At 48.2% G+C, this 20,890-nt stretch overlaps 1 protein-coding gene across 2 annotated transcripts; it reads right to left on the reverse strand.

The window, feature by feature from the left end:
- Window positions 1-2,762: 2,762 nt before the first annotated feature.
- On the reverse strand, window positions 2,763-20,724 carry BCL3 (BCL3 transcription coactivator). 2 transcript variants are annotated; one of them, XM_042440898.1, is made up of 9 exons: window positions 20,187-20,724; window positions 19,186-19,354; window positions 14,181-14,289; window positions 8,942-9,143; window positions 8,131-8,219; window positions 7,542-7,619; window positions 6,356-6,523; window positions 5,786-5,906; window positions 2,763-5,329 (listed from the first exon to the last, which is right to left on the reverse strand). In XM_042440898.1, exons 1-9 carry the CDS (start codon window positions 20,446-20,448, stop codon window positions 4,815-4,817), a joined length of 1,713 nt encoding a protein of 570 aa, XP_042296832.1. In that variant the 5' UTR covers window positions 20,449-20,724; the 3' UTR covers window positions 2,763-4,814. The 2 variants fall into 2 exon arrangements, with proteins under 2 accessions (XP_042296832.1, XP_042296831.1); XM_042440897.1 differs by having other exon boundaries at window positions 19,186-19,357.
- Between the last annotated feature and the right edge of the window lie 166 nt (window positions 20,725-20,890).

The following is a 20,890-nucleotide window of genomic DNA, read 5'->3' on the forward strand; positions in this document are numbered from 1 at the left end:
CGCATGTCTAAAGGTGCTCTGTCCTCCATTAATACTCTCTGAATGGGCCAGAGTGAAGCCTCATGGTAACAGGGGAGTGTCCCTTATATTTGCCGAACATGCAGGGGTGACCAGGTCTCCTCTTTTTCCAGGACATGTCCTCCATGTCAACCTTCTGTCTGTGAAGAATTTCAAAACGCCCTCCATTTTGAGCACGCCTAGGAAGCATGAATTTATATTGCTGACATCTGGTCTCCTTGCAAACAGGCCACACTCTTTAAGGTGATTGAGCAGCAATAAAGAGAGCAACCTTTATGGGGGGAAAGAGAAGAGGTTTGACTGCAGCCACATATTATTTTATAGGAAAGGAAGGAAGGGAGTAGAGAAGAAGCAAAGTGTAGACAGCCCAGGGGTTAGAGAAGTTACTTTTCTAGACAACCGCTCAGTCACATTCTGGGAGTGGTAACTTTCCATTGCAAAAGCAACTTTCCCCAAGCTCTGGGCCAAGGGCTGATCTTCGATCACACCTTAAACCCAGAGTTTTAACACGTTGAAGAGCTGGAAGCCGAGAGGAAAGTTCACCTGGGACTGTGCCAGGATTCATCTGGGTTTGGGGAACTACCCCATTTTTGCACTGCCCCGGTTTGTCCTTGGGGCTTGGCCAACATTTTTGGGAGAGGTGACAACAGGCTGGGAGCTGAAATGTGAAATGGAGGACGTGACTCTTTGTACCTGTTTTTGAGATATATATATATATATATATATATTGGGAGCGCCACCTTTCCTTGCTCACCTGAAAACTGTTGACAAAGGCATAAACGGAGAAGGAGAGACACTTGAAGTGACCAGAGGAAAAAGCAGAAGGAAGGAATGGAGTGGCACTTCTGAGACATTGACTTATTTCAGCATAAACTTCCTTGCACTCTGGCAAAACAAGAGCTCTCTGGTTGCTATTCCTTCTTGGCCACTTGGGGGCGGTATTGCTCCATCAAATGCTCTCCAAAGACGCTGCTTTAGGCTGCGTCCGCACTGCAGAAGTAACCCTGGTTGACACTGCTTTAACTGCCGTGGCTCAATGCTATGGATATGCAGTTTGTGAGGTGTCAAAAATGCACATACTGTAGTCAGCTTTCCAAATTTACTGCAGCGTGCGATTTCGTGGGCTGCTGCACCCCAAGTTTGCGTGATGGAAACTGAAAGCGACCCCACAAAATGAAACAGAGGTTAAAAGTCCCACAAACGATCAGGATGGCAATTCCTTGTTATTTGAACTTATTCGGCAGCACAGCCTTTCAGAGCGATCCATGATGGAGGCAGTGAGCGACTGACTGACCTGTGGATGAGTGGCAGGATTATAGGAGCCGCAGTCCCACAAAAGTCCCAGATTTTGCTGCCGTCTGAAGCAGAATAAGCCAACCAAGCAGCCAAAGCCAGCCAGGTTATTCTGGCACCAGAGGCCCAGAAAAAGCCGCAAGCGTCTGGTGATTAAAACATTGCAATAATGACAACAAATTAAAGAGTCAGTTATGCAACATCCCACATTTGCTGCCTGAGGCAGCTGCTTCACTCTCCCTAACAATAAAGTTGGGCCAAAGGAGACTGGGCCTTTACTCCTGTGAATATTGTGTAATTGCGCAAAACGATTTCATACGATGTTGCACAAAGAAGCATTAATGCGCATCTTTTTACTTTTGGGATTTCAGCAACAATGCATTTCTGAGAATGCTTTATTCGTGGCATTGCATGTGATAATAGTTTGCGCAATTACTCATCCTTTTCGCTTTATTCACGGGACGCTTTAAACACGCTTTCATCTCTCTTTAATGCCGAAATGAGCCCCGGTGTGATAACCTCCTAAGACAGAAATAGGGGAATGTTATCATGTTATGTTATCTGAACTAGAAGAAATGAATAAGTTTGTGATAGGTCTGTTATGGATCCATGAGAAATAATATCCATATGATTTGTTATGGCTGTTTTACTTGCTACTTATTGGTGTATTTCTGTTTATAAACCCCAATAGAAATCTATGTAAAAATAGTTCTGCCGTGCGGTTATCCAACGCAGGAGCAGGTTAGATTGCATTCTTCCAGATGACTGCATCGGGCCTTGCACTTTTTAACCATTCGTCTCATCCACCGGACATTCTTTTCCCTGCAAGTCATTTCCTCCTTTTGTTGTTTCAACTTGTTGGGATGTTAGAGTTACTCCAGCTAAAATGTGTGCATTCAGCGTTTGGTGAAGCTGTGACCTTTTGGGATGGATCACAGCTTCTGCCAAAATGGGACAGTTTATAGTCTCTGGTCATTTATAGTCTCTAGACCCTGGATTTTATTTGCTTTGCATCTTCTAAAATGGTTTTGCAAGATTGCTCCAGAATGACATGCCAGCGATTCAGAATTAATGCTAGATTTGCCAAGGAACAATGCAGAGCATTTACAAAATAGATAGATTAGGTGGATGGATAGCTATATAGGTAAAAGACTAGATAGATAGGTAGGTAGGTAGATAGGATAGGATAGGATAGGATAAGATAGATAGATAGATAGATAGATAGATAGATAGATAGATAGATAGATTAAATAGACAGGATGGACAGACAGACAAGACAGACAGATGAGAGCTGAGAGAGAGAGAGAGAGAGAGAGAGGTGAACCTCCATCAAGGTTCTTGATGAAAACTTGATGAAGGATGAAAAGCTCCTTTTGACCCGAGTGCCCAATTCCCCCAATTTCTGGGTCTCCCTTAACCCCGTAACAGGGACACCACAAACGCAGGCTTTAACAGTAGAAAAATATTTTAATGACAAATCAGTCAGTAAACTCCAAAGATCCTCCTTCTGCACCGGCTCTTTTCTCCCCGGGAAGATGAGGAGGTCTTACTTTTGAAGTATGGCTCCTCCTCACAAAAGCAGAGAAAGAAAGGGCGTTTGGCAAGAAAGCGGGTGCCTACCCTCCAACGGTTTCCGTTTTGTCAGGGACACTCCTAAGGACTCCTCTGCCGTCCCACTTTTTCAGTCGCTTTGGAAAGCCCCGGTTCCTCTCTCCTCCTCCCGCCTTCCCTTTTCTTCAGTTGCTGCAAATGGGACTCCAAGTGCAAAAGTAGTTTGCATTGACTCAGGAAAGGGGAGAATCTGGATGAAGCAAAAACAAACTGCTGCAGCCTCTCCAAATGAATAGCTTTTGCCACATGTGCTGTCCTTTTCATCCCTGAAATGCTGGAGGGCATGCGATTGGTAGGAAAAAGAGGAGAAAAGGGTCCCTGAGACGAAGCTCCTGAGATTTTTGGAAAGGAGGAGAAGGTGACAAGGAAGGGAATGACGGCTGCCCCAAACGGTGCCATGAAACAACATGGGCTTCTTTTCATCATGGAGCTTCGAAAGCTTGCAACAAGTATATTGTGCATTTCGGTTGGCCAGTAAAGGTATCACTGATGGATTTTCGTTTGCATTTTGAATCTATTCAGCAACCTTGTTTTTACTGCCATCAACTCTACAGTCTTGGCCCTGAACCGTAGGACTTCCTTAGCAAACCACATCCCATGTCTTAAAATAATAAAACCCAACCCTTGGGAAGAGTCCAAATGGAGATCCAAGAATATAGCTACAAACAACTGCCCCAAAATAATGGAAGGAGAGGGCATGGAGGTGACAACGAGTGTCAAAAACCAATGAATTCTACTGCAAGAACTCATCTCTTCTTTGGACCAATATGGAAGCCTCCTTAGATAGTTCTCTCCTTGAGGGTTGAACCTAGGAGAGTCCAAGGATGCTTCCACATTTCAGAATTAATGCAGCTTGACATTGCTTTAAATGGCCATGGCTTCATCCTATGCAATCTTGGGATCTGTAGTTTGCTGTGGCACCAGAGAGCAGGCAAAATATCTCCCCATACTACAAATCCCACAATTCCACAGCATGGAGCCATGTCCACTAAAACGGTGTCAGTCCCAATCTGCTAGGTAAGAGCACTCCTCTTGCAAGCAGCAATTCCTCCCAGAGTTGGGAAAAAGTTACTTTTTTGGACTACAACTCCTCCAGACAGCATTCGGGGAACATTAGTCCAAATAAATAAAGGTAGCCGTTCCAAGCCCTGCCTTTCCAACCACATCACCCTCCTGACTAATAAATTCCAGCTCTTCACGCTTCCTGCCATGACTAGGAGCTGCTTGGAAATTTCTCAAATGTCAGTTCTTTGAAATGGACCCAACATTCCTGTTTGTCTGTTTTCAGAAAATCCCCGGCTTTCCCCAACTCTCTGCTCCCTCCAGAACCACTCCGCCTTGATTCAATTACACTTCCCTGAATTTTTATTATTTTGCAACCGCTGAGAAAGTTGGCAGCGTAGTCGGGATGAGATTGGGGAGAGGAAGGGATTTAACACACCCGTCTCCTGTCTCCTAAAATGAAAGGAACGTCTCGACCCGTTGAAAGTGCTGGTTATCTCAGGTTGCGGCACCATGTGCTAGCAAGTGTGCAATGCGACATCCCTGCCACTAGAGGGAGACAAAGCACTGCGGCTGACTGCTGCCCATTAACCACAGCTGGAGCCACCATCACTGAACAACTCTGCAATCTCAGATGTTGCTCTGTGGCTTTCGGAGGATCAAGCGAGCCATGAGCTTAGCAAGACCTGAAGTGTCATCTCAGGCTTTGTCAGGAGTTGCTACACACAGGCGCAAACGGTTAGGAAGTCCCTTGGAGGTGCAAGCATCTTGGATTCAAAATGGTTTCAAGCCAGGAATCTTAGCAGCAAAGTCCAAGAGCGTTGCGCACAGAGGCCGGCTCCATTGCCTTGTGAAGTACAGCGTTCCTGGGTCCATTGATGTTCTTCTTGTCAGCTGGTCCCAGGACCACTGTCCCTGTGAGGAAGCCACTGCCTGTCATAGCTGCTGGTGGGCAGGTTCTCGGAGTCCAGAAGTGTTTGTGATTGCTCTGTCCCCATGCCCCTCGGATGAAGGTGGCCGGCTAGCGATGCTGGAGGCAGGGTGATGACCGACGGGTTCAAGCTGATGGGAAGCAGATGGAGAGGATGGGGAGAAAGGTTATGGCTGGAAGTCAGAAAAGAGTAGAGCGGGGCATGGAAGGCAGGGTCCACCATGCCCTCCGTGATGGGCAGGAAGTACTTGTGCATTCCCAGGAATCCCATTGGCTGCTCTGGAGTGGGTGGCGTTGGGCTCCTTTCCAGTTTCACGCCATGCAAGGGGCCAGGGGCCGGAGTCTCATTGGTCGATATAATGCTCTCTAGTTTCTGGTTGGCTGAGCTGAAGGACTGTCCTGCCCTCTGGGGCTTCGGGGTCCGGCTGGGGCTAGGGGCGGCGGGACACGTGTCCGGCGAAGAACGCGGCAGACCTAGAAAGGGAAGGAAACAAGCCAGTGAAGGAGATCCAGCCATCCAGTCAAGTTTTCACTGCTGTATTTTGGTGTGTCTTCATGTCATTTTTAACCTACAGTGACCCTATAGGTTTACTGGGACTTTACTGGGACTGAGAGTGTGTGACTTGCCCAAAGTCACCCAGTGGGTTTCCGTGAAGAATCAAACCCTCGTCTCCAGAGTCATGGCTCAAAACACTACACCATGCTGGCTCGCAAGCAATGTTTACAACCACTTGGTTAAAGGAAAGTAGATTAAATCCAAGTTGGGATATATGCGGCCAATGGGCCATATGTGGCCTCTAAGATGATCCACCTCAGTCCCTGAAGACCTGTATATCACTGAATGTAATGGCAATAGCTGTGACATAAACCACTATGAAGGGGCCAAAATGTGGATACCCGTCTCTCGGTGGCTGGCAAGGGCTTACTCACCAGAGTGGGCCGGCTGGAGGCCAGGAGAGCTGGCCATGCTGTTGGCTGGGGACGGTCTGTCGTGGACGTTGTCGGGAGCCAATCCAGAGTGGGAGGCTTTGCCTCTCAAGATGTCAATCACCTGGAGATGGAGGAAACAAGGAAGAGGTTTTCACGTCTTTGATCATTGGTTGATCTAGTTGCCCAAGAGCCCAGTTGGTTTGGAAGTCCTGGTCCACCTGGCATGCCTCACCGAAGTTAAATGGACATTGCACAGAGGCCACGACCAGTTCACAGACCGGCTGCTAATTCCTAACCTTAAGGAAATGGTTCAACCAGTTTCACAAACACCGCGGCTGCAATTGTAAACCCTGGATTTCTCTCCCTGCGTCCTCAGAGCAAAGGGACAGCGTTGCCACATCTTTCTGGACATCCCTCTCCACATTCCTTTAAAAATCTTTTGCGGGCCTTTGGACAGGTTCCTTTTTTCCAGACTTTCTCAGAATGGCTCCCTAGCCTGCATTTAATGCAGATTGCGAGCCTTGCAAGCCTCAAAGGAAACGTCTCCAAGCCTACGTTGAATCCTCTCACCCTTTTGTTCTTGGCCACCATCAAAGGGGTGTCGTTGTGGTAGTTTTTGAGGCTGCCATCTGCCCCATTGCGGACCAGAAGGCGCAGCATGTCCAAAAAGCCTCGTCCGCTGGCTGCATGGAGCGCCGTGTTGCCACCGTATGACTGCGCATTTACGCTGGCTCCATGCTGCAAAGGAAAGAATTAATGTTTTTGTTATGTGCAGTCAGGCCAACTCTAACCTCTGGAGACGCTCTCCTAGGGCTTTCTTCGGAGGACATTTTCAATCGCCTCTGAGGCTGGGAAAAAGGGTGACTTGACAAAGGTCAGCCAGGGGGCTTCCAAGGCAAGGCAAGGATTCGAACCCTGGTCCTCTGGAGTCCTAGTCCAACAAACCAGGGCATCATGCAGAATCCCCAAAAGGGTTTGTTCTGTAGAGGTTTGCCATTGCCTTCCTCTAAGACTGAGAGAGTGAGACCTGGCCAAGGTCTTACCAATGGGTTTCCATAGCTAAGCAGAGATTCAAACCCTCATCTTGCCAAGTCCTACTTCAACGCCCAAATCATTTTTCAAAGAAGGCTTGCTTTTGCCTTCCCCTGAGGTTGAGAGAGTGTCCTGCGTTCCCACTGCAGAAATAATCCAGAGCGCTGGTACCACAACAAACTACACTTCCCAGGATCCCTTAGCCTTGAGCCATGGCAGTTCAAGTGGTGTCAAACTGGATTATTGCTGCGGCGGAGATGCAGCCTGTGACTTGCCCGAGGTCACCCAGCGGGTTTCCAGGGCTGAGTGGGGATTCGAACTCTGGTCTTTTGGAGTCCTAAGCCAACACAAAATGGCCAGAGAAGACTTGGGGGATATACAATAACCCACACCTCCTGCCAGCCAAGAACACAGGACAAGCACTGAGTTGGAAGGTGACTCCCCAGCGGTCATCTAGGCTACTGATTCCCAAACTTTGGTCCTCTAGCGGTTTTGGACTTCCAGAGGCCCCAGACAGCTTGGATGAAACAATCAGGAATTCTGGGACTTGAAGTCCAAAACATCCAGAGGATCAAAGTTTGGGAACCACTGATCTAGACTAATCCCACTGAGAGGTGGGCATCCGACTTCTGTTTAAACTCTTCCCATAAAGGAGAGTCCTTCATCCTCCAAGAAAATGCAGCTAGTTATGGCTAAGACTGAGAGAGTAAAAGAACACTCTCACCTTTAGCAGCAGCTCCACCATTTCCATATTATTGTTCTCCACCGCATGCAGGAGGGGAGAGCGCCCGCTCTTAATATCCTGGAAATGAGGAGGCAACGGGGGATAGAGATTGGGTTATTCACAAAATCCCAATGTTCATGCAACAACCCCCCTCACACACACAGAGAGACACACACAGAGACACGTGGTTTTTCTGTGAGAATGGAAGGAATATTTGAAAACATTAGAAATATTGTCAGCTTAACATGTTTTTCAACTATCAATAACCCTGATGGACTGGCAAGAATATTCAAAATTTGGGACTAATTCCCTGCAAGATTTAACCTGTGGGTGATTTTCATAAAAACCCAGCCTTTTAAAATATTATTTTCAGAAACATCTATCTGGGCTGGCATTTCTCCCTTCCCAAAAGTGTTAGGATGCCTTTGGCACAATCCCAGAATGCCGCAGTGTTCTTCCTCTGTTTACCCCAAGTCTCTTTCAGTTTCACTTAGAGAAGTTATGTTCCTCTTCCTCTGCATAGTATTAAAGTGCAGAGGACCCAAAAACATCCCAAATTTCAACTTTTATCCTCTTCTCCAAGACTTACCACAGCATCGACATCAGCCCCGTGTTCAAGCAGAGTAAGGACGACGTTGTGGTTGGAAGTCCCAACAGCCACATGGAGAGGAGTTAGACCTAGTCAGAGAGGAAAACGGAGACCGAATCTTAGCGGAGAGACTGGGAATGGACTTTGGGTTCTCAAAGGACAGGAATACACTTGTGAATGTGTACCAATGAGCCCAAATTTAGTACTGGTCTCTGGCATACAGGGAACAAATAATAACTGCTGGTCTTCTCCATTGATGGCTGAAGAAGGGCTGGTATAATGACAACAATAAAAGCTGCCAACTATTTTGGAGATGTCTAAATGCCATAAAAGCACCAAATCCCTTCTCATCTCGGAAACTAAGCAGGGTAAAGCCCGGTTCATATTTGGATGTGGGACCACCCAGGAAAGCCAGGCGCTGCAGTCTATACTTCAGAAGAAGGCAATGTTATACCATCTTGGAATATTCCCTAAAGGTCTTTCTCTCTCTTTCACACATAGAAATGCATATACAGCTTGAGTCTCCCTTATCCAAAAACGTTTGGGACCAGAAGTGTTGGGATTTCAGATTTTTTTGGATTTTGGATTTGTTTGCATCTACAGAAGGAGAGATGTTGGAGATGGGACCCAACTCTAAACATGAAATAACTTTGTGCATGAAACAAAGTCTGTGCACACTGAACCATCAGAAAGCAAAGGTGAACAATTTTGGATTTCAGTATATTTTGGAATCCTGGATAAGGGAGACTCAATCTGTACATCTTTGGTTCCCATGTCACCCCACACTGATCCCCGGCCTTTCCATGCTCACCCTCGAAATTCCTGGCCTCCAAATCCAAGGGCACAGGGCTCCCATCCAGCAATTCTTGCAAGCAGCGTAGGTTGCCATGTTCACAGGCAAGATGGAGGGCGGTCTGTCCATGCCGATCTAGGACCATTGGCGAGGCACCATGCACCAGCAACAACTTCACCAAGGCTGGCTGGGCTGTGATGACTGCCAAATGCAAGGGAGTCTAGCAGATGAAGTACAACCAAAATCTCTGGGTGAGACATGAACACATTGCTGGCGTTTCCACATTACGAACCTTGAAACACATATGATTTTGGGCAAGACTTCTCTGCAAGGTCCAGTCATCATGGCCACTGTCTATGAGTTTGGATTTCTCCAAAATAGAAGGCCATTCTTTGCTAAGATTCTTCCCAAAAGAAGCAACAAGTAATTTTAACCATTTTCTTTTGGCTCTGCAAAAGTCTTTGAAAACTATACACTTTCCAAAACCAGACACTGTTGATTTCTATGCAAAGCAACCACTCACAAATATAGTGCAGGATAAATCCATAATGACAGCATTTTCTGCACCTGGCCTATCCAACCTAATAATATTACCCCATATAATGATAGTGAATATGCCCAGGTTTGAGTATTGGACTAGGACTCCTGAAGACCAAGTCTCAAATCCCCATTTGGCCATGGAAATCCAATGGGGGATTTTGGGTACGCCACACACTCTCAGCCTCAGAGGAAGGCAACGATGGCAAACTTCCCCTGAGTGTTTTCCCCAAAGAAACCCCCAGCAGATTGGCAACCATAAGTCAGGGTTGAATATTCAATAACATTTTAGACGCAAAAGAGATGGGCAAGTAAGAAAACAAGCCTGACGTCATTGCGTTCATCTTTCCCCTTCCCTTTGCAACCACCACTAAAAACTTTAAGCTGATTTTAAAAAGAAGGTTCAAAATATCAATATTTGAATGTATTCTTTCCATTGCTAACTGGAAAGCAATGGGCCAACCTATTGCAATGCTTCTTGGAAGAGGATTGGGATTTGCAAAACATCTTGCCCTGCGCAAAGGGTGCTGGGTTTACAGAGAAATCCGCAGTGTTGTTGTGGCTCATTTCTGAGCAACTGCAGGCAAAGGCCATTGGTAGCGAAAGTCAAATGAAAACACACGCAGCCCAAAACACAGCCAGAGAGAGGCATCTGCCGTGACTTCTCCGCTAGCCAGGAACTATGTGCAGAAAAAGAAACTCACACGTCTGTGGGGCTCAGCCAGTCTCTTACGCACCCAGTTAACCAGAGGAAACCCGGCAGGTTCCCACAAAGCAAGCCGCAACCCCAGCACCTGCCAGCGCTGACGCAAGGAGACACTTCTCAGAAAGGGACCGGGTTCGTTCCCCGGGAGGGTTTATGAGAAACACTGATAAAGAAATGACAATGGGTCAGGCCCAGGTTGCGACTGGGGAGAACACGTACTTGGGATGCCGAGGAGGCCAACACAGTTGCACCCTTTTATGCGCCAGGCTGAACCACACAAGACACACACTAGGCGTAATTGGCTTTAAGCATAGTACCATCCAATTCCACAGTGCTACATAGCTATATAGTGAATCCCAGTATAGCCACATGGATACTCACTGGGTGAGCTTAGGCAAGTCACACTCTCTCAGCCTCATAGGATGGCAATGGCAAACCCTCTCTGAAGACACTTGCCAAGAAAACCCCATGATAGGGTCACCATAAGTCAAAAATGACTTGAAGGCAAATGACGCACATATAGTTTTTTGAGAGTGGTGTAGATGTTTGAGCACTGGACTAGGGTTTGAATCCCCGCTCAGCCATGGAAACCCATAGGGATGACCTTGGGCAAGTCACATCTTCTCAGCCTCATGGGAAGTCAATGGCAAACCTTCTCTGAACGAATCATGCCAGGGAAACCCTATGATAGGTCCACCATAGTCTTGCCCTAAGATGGAAACGACTCAATGGCACACAACAACAACAGCAACCGATGAACGCCCAGCCGGGGAGAATAAAGTGATGGATGGATGGATGAACTGGTGCAATGATCTTTATTTTTCTCCCAACCCTGGTGTTGCAACATGTGTCCATGCAGACACAGACAGGTGGGGACAGAAATGCATTCCAACAAAAACGAAATCCCCAGTGAAGGAACCAAGCTGAGCAACCCAGCCCCAGTCCCCTTTTGTCGTCCTGGCTGCTGTGAGTCAGGCCGCCCGGCCGCCAACCAAGGCCGCTCTCCTTGAGCAATGCGTTTGAGGAAGTTGCCCCTTGGCTTGCCACCAGCTGCGAGAGGGAAAGTCCCTGGGACCAGAGAGGGCAGGGCACAGCAGCTGCCAGGAATCAAGGCACTGCTTTTCCCTTCGCTTGCTCTCTCCTGCTGGCTGTGAGACCTGTTACTGCTGGCAAGGACTTTTGCTGATCCTAACAGATCCAGTCAGAATCAGTGACTCACAGATCTGGAAGAGACCCCAAGGGCTGTGCAGCCCAAGCCCCTTCTGCCATGCATGAAATCTCAATCAAAGCACCCCTGATAGATGGCCATCCAGCCTCTGTTTAAAGACCTCCAAAGAAAGAGACTCCACTACACTCCAAGGGAGTGTCTTCCACTTTCAAACAGCTCTTACTGTCAGGAAGATCTTCCTAATGTTGAGCTGGAATCTCTTTTCCTGCAGCTTGCATCCATTGTTCCATTGCATCCTATTCTCTGGAGCAGCAGAAAACAAGCTTGCTCCCTCCTCAACATGACATCCATTTCAAATACTTAAACAAGGCTATCATATCAACTTTGAACTGTCTCTTCTTCTCCAGGCTAAATATCCCCAGCTCCCTTAGCCTTGTCCTCATAGGGCTTCATGGTTTCCAGACCATTCACCATTTTGGTGGCCCTTCTCTGGACACATGGCTCCAGCTTCTCAGCTCTTTTTAAAAGTGTAATTACAGTGGTCCCTCCACATTTGCCGGGGTTTGGAGTGAAGGACTCCCATTAATGTGGAAAAGCCACAAATAAAAAACAACACAATTCTTTTTACCTGAGAGGACACCTCTCCAGGAATCTCCAGGTCCTCCAGAGCAACTCTATGGTCAACATTTGCCAGATGTTGATCATAGAATCAAGCTGGAGGACCTACAAATGCCTACAGAAGTGTTTTCTCTAGGAACATCCAGGTCCTCCAGCACAACTCCATGGTAAACTTGTGGTAGAGATTCCTAGAGAGGACATAGTAATTGAAACTACAACTAATCAAATCCACAAAAGTCAGATCCACAAATGTGGAGGAGCAACTTTAAAACAAACCTTTATTGTTAAATGTACACACCATCACAAAAAAGAAAAGAAAAAGCCTGTCCAATTACTATGGAGTATTTGGCATAATGGTTTGAGCATTGGGCCACAACTTTGGAGACCGGGGTTCGAATCTCAGCTCGGCCATGAAACCTGCTACATAACCTTGGCCAAGTCACATTCTCTCAGCCTCGGGGTATAGCAATGGCAAAACCACTCTCCAGCAACTTGCCTAGAAAACCCCTTAATAGAGTCACCTTAGGGTTGCTGTAAGTCGGAAACAACCTGACAGCACACAACTCACACACAACACAACGTTCTATTTCATTCTGAGAATCTCACAGACCATACTAGTTGGGAGGGTTCAGCAAGAAAAAAGGGTCCCAAAAGTAATTTCTCCAAGCATTGTTTGCAACCTACTGGCCTTGGAGTAACAAATCTCAACCCCACTCCAAGACTACTTTCTTCTTGTTGTGTGCCTTCAAGATAACTCCAACTTATGGCAACCCACTCCTAAGTTTTCCTTGGTAAGATTTCTCCAGGGAGGGCTTGCCATTGCCTTCCTCTGAGGCTGAGAGAGTGGGACTTGCCCCAGTGGAGTTTCCAAGACTGAGTCGAGATTTGAACTCGGGTCTTGCAGAGTCCTAGTCCAGCACTGAAACCACTGTATATTACTTCTTCTTTTTCATAAGGTCCCTTCCCCTCTCCCAATCTCTCTTTCTTTTCCTCTTTGCTCCTTCTCACCTGGAGCCACACCTGGGCACAAAAACAGACCCTTTCCAGTTACAAAAAGAAGAAGAGGAAGAAAGGCAAGGAGGGGGCTTTCTGGATGCTTTCTGCAGACACTGTATACCTGAGGAACCCATGGCTCTATCACACACACAGCAAAAAAGGGGGTAGATGGGAGCCAGGTAGCACTTCCCCATAGAAAGCCAATATACCTCCATGGAGGATGCCTGGGCAACCTGAACGGAGGACCTTTTGGAATTCCTCCTGGACAGAACCGAAAATGTAGGACATGACAAGCTTGGATAGCTTTAAGATGGATCTCTTCTGACAAGCCTTTCTGGAATAGGTTCAGCCACCCATTGAACTGACTATTGTGCAGTTTATCTCACTGATTATTTTGTACCCCATCCTTCCAATTTTAGTTGACTTAAGTGATTTTTTACTATGAATTTTTCATGTATTTGTGATTTAATTGTTATTTTAAGAAGGGGGGAGGGTAGAATCTGGGATTATTGTATATTGTTATTTTATTTGTATCAGACTATTTTATTGTAAGCCGCCTTGGTCCTAATCGGAGTAGGCAGGATATAAATAAAGTTATTATAGGTTTTTGTGGGTTTTTCAGTCTATGTGGCCATGCTCTAGAAGACTTTATTCCTGACGGCCACATAGCCCAAAAACCCCACAAAAAACTATGGATGCCAGCCATGAAAGCCTTCAACTTCACAGTAAAGTTGTTATTATTATTATTATTATTATTAGGACAAGTCCTGGAAAAGGTTCCCCAGATCCTTGGCCATAATACAGTCCACCTTTGGCTTACATGGGGGATCCTTTCCGGACTCCCCCGCATAAGCTAAATACTGCACATGCTCAAGCTCCATTGAAGTGAAGGGGGCTCGTACATGCGGCAACGCGGCGGTGTGGTGGCCCGCCTGCCCGAATGGGACGCTCTGCCCCTTGAGCCCCGCACACTCCCACACGGCTTTCAGCATGACACGGGCGCACTGTAGCTAAATAGAAACTCCTTGTTAGAAGGTGGTATACTTTCACAGACCACTAGGAGAAACAGACTACTGACCAAAGCTATAAGGAAGGCCTTGTTGGTGAGATACCAAGAAGCATCTGCTTGGAATGAGGAGGTGGTCTTTCAAGGGCTGCAGGTGAGCCGAAAGACCCTCGTCTCATTCCCAAGTCATGGCTCAGCCTCATCCATCCCAGTCTGTCCAGCTTACCTGCCGCAGGTTGTTGAAGGTGTCCACGTCCCGATGTCCCTGGTGAAAGAGTGCCACCAAACGCTGCACTGCCATGAGGTTCCCTTGAACCACGGCGATGTGGAGAGGCCTGGAAGAAGACAAAGGATGTTGCAAGCCATTGCAATAACCACATTCACCTGCAAACACCATTGCCAACACAAGGGCTGATGCAGATGCTCATTTCCCACAACGTTCCTACATTTCAGCCTTCTGTCCAGGAGGAGTTCCAAAATGTCCTCCATTTTGAGCAAGGGCTAAGAAGCATGAATTTATATTTATAGTTAGGGTTTTTTTAGCTTTCATTTTGGATGTCCAAAATATTTTAGGGTACCTTGTCCTCCTTTGTGATCATGATATCTGCTCACCCTGAACCATGTCTCTATCATCTCATACTAGGTTTTGGCAATTTCCGGCACCAGCTGCAACATTTTATTCCCATGCTCTAATATTTTTTAATTCCAAGATATACCAGTATCTTCCCTTCTGCTCTCCTCATCTATCTCTCTATCTATCTATCTATCTCTCTATCTATCTATCTATCTATCACGCACAGATGGGGAGAACAGGGGAGAATATATATGCATAGTACTAAGAATGCGTCAGTGAAGCAGCCATTTTGTGCTTATGATTCTAATTATTTTTAAAACCCCAGATTCCAGAGAGTGAAGAAAGCTAACAGGGAGAGAAGCAACTCAATGGAAATGTGATGCTGAAGAACAGTTTGGAAGATACCATGCACTGCTAAAAAATAGACAAATGCATCTTAGAGGAAAATCAGTGCTGAGTTGCACTAGAAACGAAGCTGAGTAGACTCAATTTGGCACGCTTTGGAGCTATCATGGGAGAAGGTGGCTCACTGGAACAGACAATAATGCTGGGAAAATGTAGGAAGGAAAGAGACGTGGGGCTTGCAAACAATATACCTGCCTGCAAACCTGTCCATATTTCTTTCACCTGTCTGAACCTTACACCTGTCTACATGTCTGCAAGCTCACCACCTACTGTCTACAATGTCTGCAACACCACCCATCTCCCTTTCAACACCTTAATCTCTCCACCGTCTGCAGGCTTATCCATCTCCCCATATTTCTCTGCAAACACCATCCATCTCCCTCCAACTGTCCACAACGAACATCTCTCTACCTGTCTGCAAACCCACCCATTTCTCCTCCACCTGTCTGCAGACCCATACCTTTGCCCCCACCTGTCTGCAAACCCACTCATCTCCCTGCACCAGTCTGAAAACCTCCCCCAGCTCTCCCCTCCTGTCTTCCACCTCTTCTACCTGCCTGCATCCCACCTTATCCTCTCCTGTCAGCAAACCCCACCCATCCCTCTGCAAACACTGCCCCACAAACACCCCCCCCCCGGGTCAAAGGGTGCTCCCTATAGCTCTGTCTGACTTCACAGAAAGGTCCCATCCCATCTCCCCGTTTACAATAAAACGAAACTGGCTTATTGTCTCAAGGCCAAACCCACAGCGAAAAGGGAAGGGCTCTTTGCAAGGAGGGGGGCTGAAGCTTCTCGTAAGAACCACCGGTTCTACCATGACTTTGGCTTCCTGTCTCAGCCTTTCCGCCCTCCGCCAATGCGCCAACTTCCTTCCAGGAGCATGAGATGGGGGGGGGGGCAGGGGGGGAGAGATAATAGATTTTGGTGGGTTTTTTGGGCTATGTGGCCGTGTCCTAGAAGTGTTTGTTCCTGACGTTTCGCCAGCATCTGTGACTTTGGCATCTTCAGAGAACGCTGCCATGGAAGGGAGTGGGTGCCAGCCACAGATGCCGGTGAAATGTCAGGAATAAATTCTTCAAGGACATGGCCACATAGCCCAAAAAACCCACAACAGACAATGGATGCCGGCTATGAAAGCCTTCAACTTCACACGCACAATGGTTGCCAATCCCTGGCAACACACCCTTCCCTCCTTGATTCCTGGGAAATCCCTGCCCAGGTGGCAGATGAACCTGGCAGATGGCTGGGTTGCACCACTTCCCTTTGCCCTCTTCCAGTAATGGAGGCAGAGCTGCCAAGAATGACACCGGCAGAGGAGGGTGGGGCGGGAGACGTCAGCAGACAGGGAGGGCCTCTGTGTGTGTTGTGTGTGTGCATTGCGTGTGTGCATTCGAGGGGAGTGGAGTTTGGTTCCAGTGCGGATAGGGGATTCCCCTACACTTGGCCTGGGTTACCAGGAACCCTTCCCAAAGACAACAGGGCAGGAAGCTGAAAGCAGTTTTGCAAATCCAAAATCTCCTGCTCCAACCCTCCTGGAAAGGAAGCCAGGAGGCCGAATGGGTGCAAATGTGTGTATCCGCACTGCAGAATTAAAGCAGTTTGGCACCACTTGAACTGGCACCACTCCATTCTACAGAATGCTGTCTCTGGTGCCTCGCCAAACCACAAACTCCAACCCTACAGAAAGGACCGTGTTGAAATCTCCTGCTCAGCTCTTGCAAGAAGTTGTTGTTGTTGTTGTTCGGTTGTGTGCCTTCAAGTTTCCGGCTTATGGCGGCCCTAAGGCGCTTCTCTTATCATGGGGTTTTCTTGGAAAGATTTGTTCAGAGGAGAGTTTTGCCATCGCCTTCCCCTGAGGCTGAGAGCGTGTGACTTGGCTAATGGGTTTCGTGGCCAAGCGGAGGATATCAAGTTTGGCAAGCTAGCCTTGGAAACAGCGCAACTCTTTCCCTGTGTTGCCAAGCAGAAGTTGCTGGATTGCAAATCCCCAGCCAGTATTGCCAATGGCCAGGAATGATGGCAGCTGCAGTCCAACAAGACCAAGGTTTAGAGAAACCTGGAAATCAAGGCTCAAGTCCTCCCTGAGCCATGAAACTCCATTCTCAGGCTGGCCTACCTTATAGGGTTGTTGAGATATGCCTTTGAACTCATTGGAGGAGAGTTCAGATATTAATGCAGGTGAACTGGCAAGAAGGTCTGGGTAATCTCAAAGGAGGAATGGGGAGAGTGAATGCCCTGGGCAAATGCAGAGTTTGGAAAAGCTGCTTTTGGGGGACCATAGCTCCCAGATTCCTCTGCCACACTGGATGCGGGATTATGGGAGTTGTGGTTAATAAGTGTGTTGGGGGGTATGTTTCCAGATTCTATTCTGCAAATGGAAAACCAGGAAGGCCTGCTGCATTTAGCTTTTTTCCATTCTAGAGCCCTGCGGACCTGGTTTACTGAGACTTCTAACCCCAAAAGCCCCGGCGATGAGTTGCTGGAACTACTCATGAGTAAGTGGTTTGCATCTTGTGACTGAAAACCGATAATTCCCCAACTATGAGAGACCAAGATAAAGCAGAAGTTGTTGTTCGTAAAAGCCAAAGACTTTGGGTGAAGAGCAAGGGATGCAATTGGTTGCTAAAGTTTAATCTGCAATGCAAAGTTAATGTAGTTCAAAATCACTTTATACTGCCATGGCACAATGCTATGAAATGCTGGGATTTGTAGTTTATTGTGGCACCAGACGTTTCTGACAAAGAAAGTTAAATAGTTCACTACAAATCCTAGGAGCCCATAGCACTGGGTTCTGGCAGTTAAAGCGGTGTCAAAATGTGCTAATTTTGCAGTGCAGATAAGACCAAAGTTGCCTCTTGAAGGAAGTAGAGAGTCATTTTAGCAACTTCCTTCCCACTTCCAGAAATGCTTCCTAAACTGCAAGGTTTTCCAAGTCTATTCACAATTTCCATAGGAGTTTATCACACGAAAGAGGTCTACGCCAGAAACATCGCATCATTGCACATAATGATTTCACACAATGTTGCACAATACCTGCCATTAAAGTGGTCACAAAGAAGCATCAATGTGCATCTTTTTACTTTTGGGATTTCAGCAACAATGCATTTCCGATCTTGCTTTATTTGTGCCATTGCATGTGATCATCATTCGCGCAATTACTCGCTGTTTTCTTGGCCTTATTGGCGGGATGTTTTAAATGCGCTTTAATCTCTCTTTAATGCCGAAATTAGCCCCAGTGCAATAAACTCATAAGATTCCTAAGAAAACGCTATTCTTTTGACCTAAGAGAAGACCTCTCTAGGAACCTCCAGGTCCTCCAGTGCAACTCTATGGTCAACCTCTGGCAGAGGTTGATCATAGGATCATGCTGGAGGACCTACAAATGCTTAGAGGAGTGCTTTCTCTAGGAACTTCTAGGTCCTCCAACACAAAACTCTATGGTCAATTTCCAGCAGAAATGCGCTGGAGGACTTAGGCCTCATTCCTGATACCTTTTAAACTGGATCACAATTCCCACTTAAATTGGTTTGCTGAAGGGATTCAGTGAGGGGCGCCATGCACCAGACCCAGTCAACCCACGTCTTTTTGATGCTGATTTTTTTCTGAGCCTTTTCCACCAAATCAATTCAATTCAATGCAAGTGTGAACCACAATCGAATCGGAATTGGTTCAAATTTGCCCTTTGGTCATCTGGAACCAAATATTTTGAATCGATTCATTCGTGAAGGCAAACCTCAAGTGGGTTATTTTGATGCCAGAAAATGCGATCGGGGCAAGTGTAGCGTCAACCGCAACCCGATGTCCATTCAATGCATTGATTCGGATTGCATACCGATTTATCTGTAAGTGGGAACGGGGCCTTAGAAATTCCTAGGGAGAACATATTCATCAAAACCATAGTCAGATCCACAAATGTCAAAGCTGCAAATATGGAGGGCCAATTGTATTTTGGATTTCGGACTTACGGATAAGGGAGATCCAATGTGTACGGCACTTTTATTCCATGGCTGTGTCCCTACAGAATCCTGGGATTTGCAGTTTTACGAAGAGGGGTTTAAAATTCTCAGCCAGAGAGGTCCAGTCCAGTGCATCCTGTAGTTTGTGCAAACTACACATCCCAGGATTTTATGGGATGGAGCCCTGGTTGTGTGAAATGCTAGCAATCTTTAAAGGGAGAAGAGCCCTCTCCAGTTCTGGAGTTGGCAACCCTAAGGACTTAGCTAGCCCCCCCCCCGTCCGTTCCGGGTCTTACGTGTCTCCGTCTTCGTCTTGCTTGGTGGCGGTGGCAATGTCCAGGGCCAGCTGGGCTTCTATGGAGCACAGCAAGGAGTAAGGCACTGGGACGCCCAGCAAAGGGTGGGAAGGGGTCACCGGGTGCAAAATGGGAGCCAGCTCCGGGTTCAAGAAGGATCCGGTGAAACCTGCTGGATGAGGAAAAAGGGAGAGACTGTTAACCTCTAGTCTAGAGAGACCCCAGCCATAGCCCTGGGATGGGCCACTGCAGTGACCTCAGGGGCTATTCCTATTCCTGTTGTTGTTATTGATGAATTATTATTGATTTCTTTTGTCCATCTCCTCCCTCTCTCTCTCTCTCAGCATGGGACACACAGCGGTGCCTCCAAGTCATTTTTGACTGATGGTGGCCCTTTCATCGGGTATTCTTATACTGTACACACACTTCTTTAGAGGTCTTTAAGCAGAGGCTGGACTGGCATTTCCTGCATGGCAGAAGAAAGGGCTTGGACTGGGTGGCCCTTGGGGTCTCTTCCAACTCTAGGATTCTATGATCCACATACATACACACATACATACAGGTGGTCCAGTTGGACTGCAGCGCCTATCATCCCCACCCTCAATGTCTCGGGGCTGCTGGGATCTGCAGTCCATCCTTTTGGTCAAGCCTTCCTGCTTCCCAGAGGAAGGAAAGAGGTGCCTGGCAAGGGGGGGGGGCAAAGGGGCAGTGGGAAAAGAGAGTGGTGGGACTGCATCTCCTATCATCCCTCCCCATTCGCTAGGCTGGCAAAGGGACTGCTGGGCTTGGCAGTTGGACTACGCCTTTCTCCTGAGGGGCCCAATCCCGATAGATAGATAGACAGGTAGACCGAGAGGGTGGAGCTGGGGGGGGCCTGGGGGGCTTCTGGGAGTTGCAGTCCAGCATCTGGGGCAAAGCTGAGCGAGGGCAGGGCCACCACACCTCCAGACAGACAGAGCTCTTGTCCTGCATCTCCTCCCATCCCAGCCCTGGCTGCTCACCCGGGGGCCCCGGCGGGGGCGAGGGGGCCTTGGCCCGGAGGAGCAGCTCCCAGCCTCCGCTTGCTGCTCCCAGTCCGGGGCCCCTCTGCTGCCGGAGGCCTCCTGGCTGCGGGGCGGGGGCGGCCTTGGGCCCCTGGTCCTCCTCGGAGGCGTAGCAGCGGCGCCTCTTCCGCAGCGGCAGCGGGGGCCTCTCGGGGCCGGGCTCCTTGGCCTCCCAGCGGGGGCGCCCCCTCCGAAGGTCCACCGGAGACTCCCCGGCCATCGCCCGGAAGGCAGGCAGGCAGGCAGGCAGGCTCAGCCCAGGGGCCCCATCATCCCCGGCGCCCCCTCCACTCCTGGAGCTCAGCGGCAGAGAGCCCCCTCCTCTTCCTCCTCCTTGTCTCCCCAACTCCTTGGAAGGCAGGCAGGCAGGCAGGGCCGATGGGTCTTGCAGTCCTGGAGAGGGCAGCCTTCCTCAGCGGGGGAGAAGGCCGGGGCTCCCGGGGGGCATCCTTTGGAACGAGTCCCTCCGCGGAGCCCAGCCTTCCTCCTCCTCCTCCTCCTCCTCCTCCTCTTCTCCTCCTCCTCCTCCAGCTGCTTTCCCCTTCTTCCTTTCTTTGGCCAGAAAACCCAAGCGCTCGAGAGCTGCGATCTCTCTCTCTCTCTTTTCCAAGGGAGGGGCGCTGGGGGGGAGGTCTCTTCTTGAGGGGAGGGCCCCCTCCTTC

The sequence above is a fragment of the Sceloporus undulatus genome, chromosome 9 (assembly GCF_019175285.1).
Source record: "Sceloporus undulatus isolate JIND9_A2432 ecotype Alabama chromosome 9, SceUnd_v1.1, whole genome shotgun sequence".
Taxonomy (NCBI): Eukaryota; Metazoa; Chordata; class Lepidosauria; order Squamata; family Phrynosomatidae; genus Sceloporus; species Sceloporus undulatus.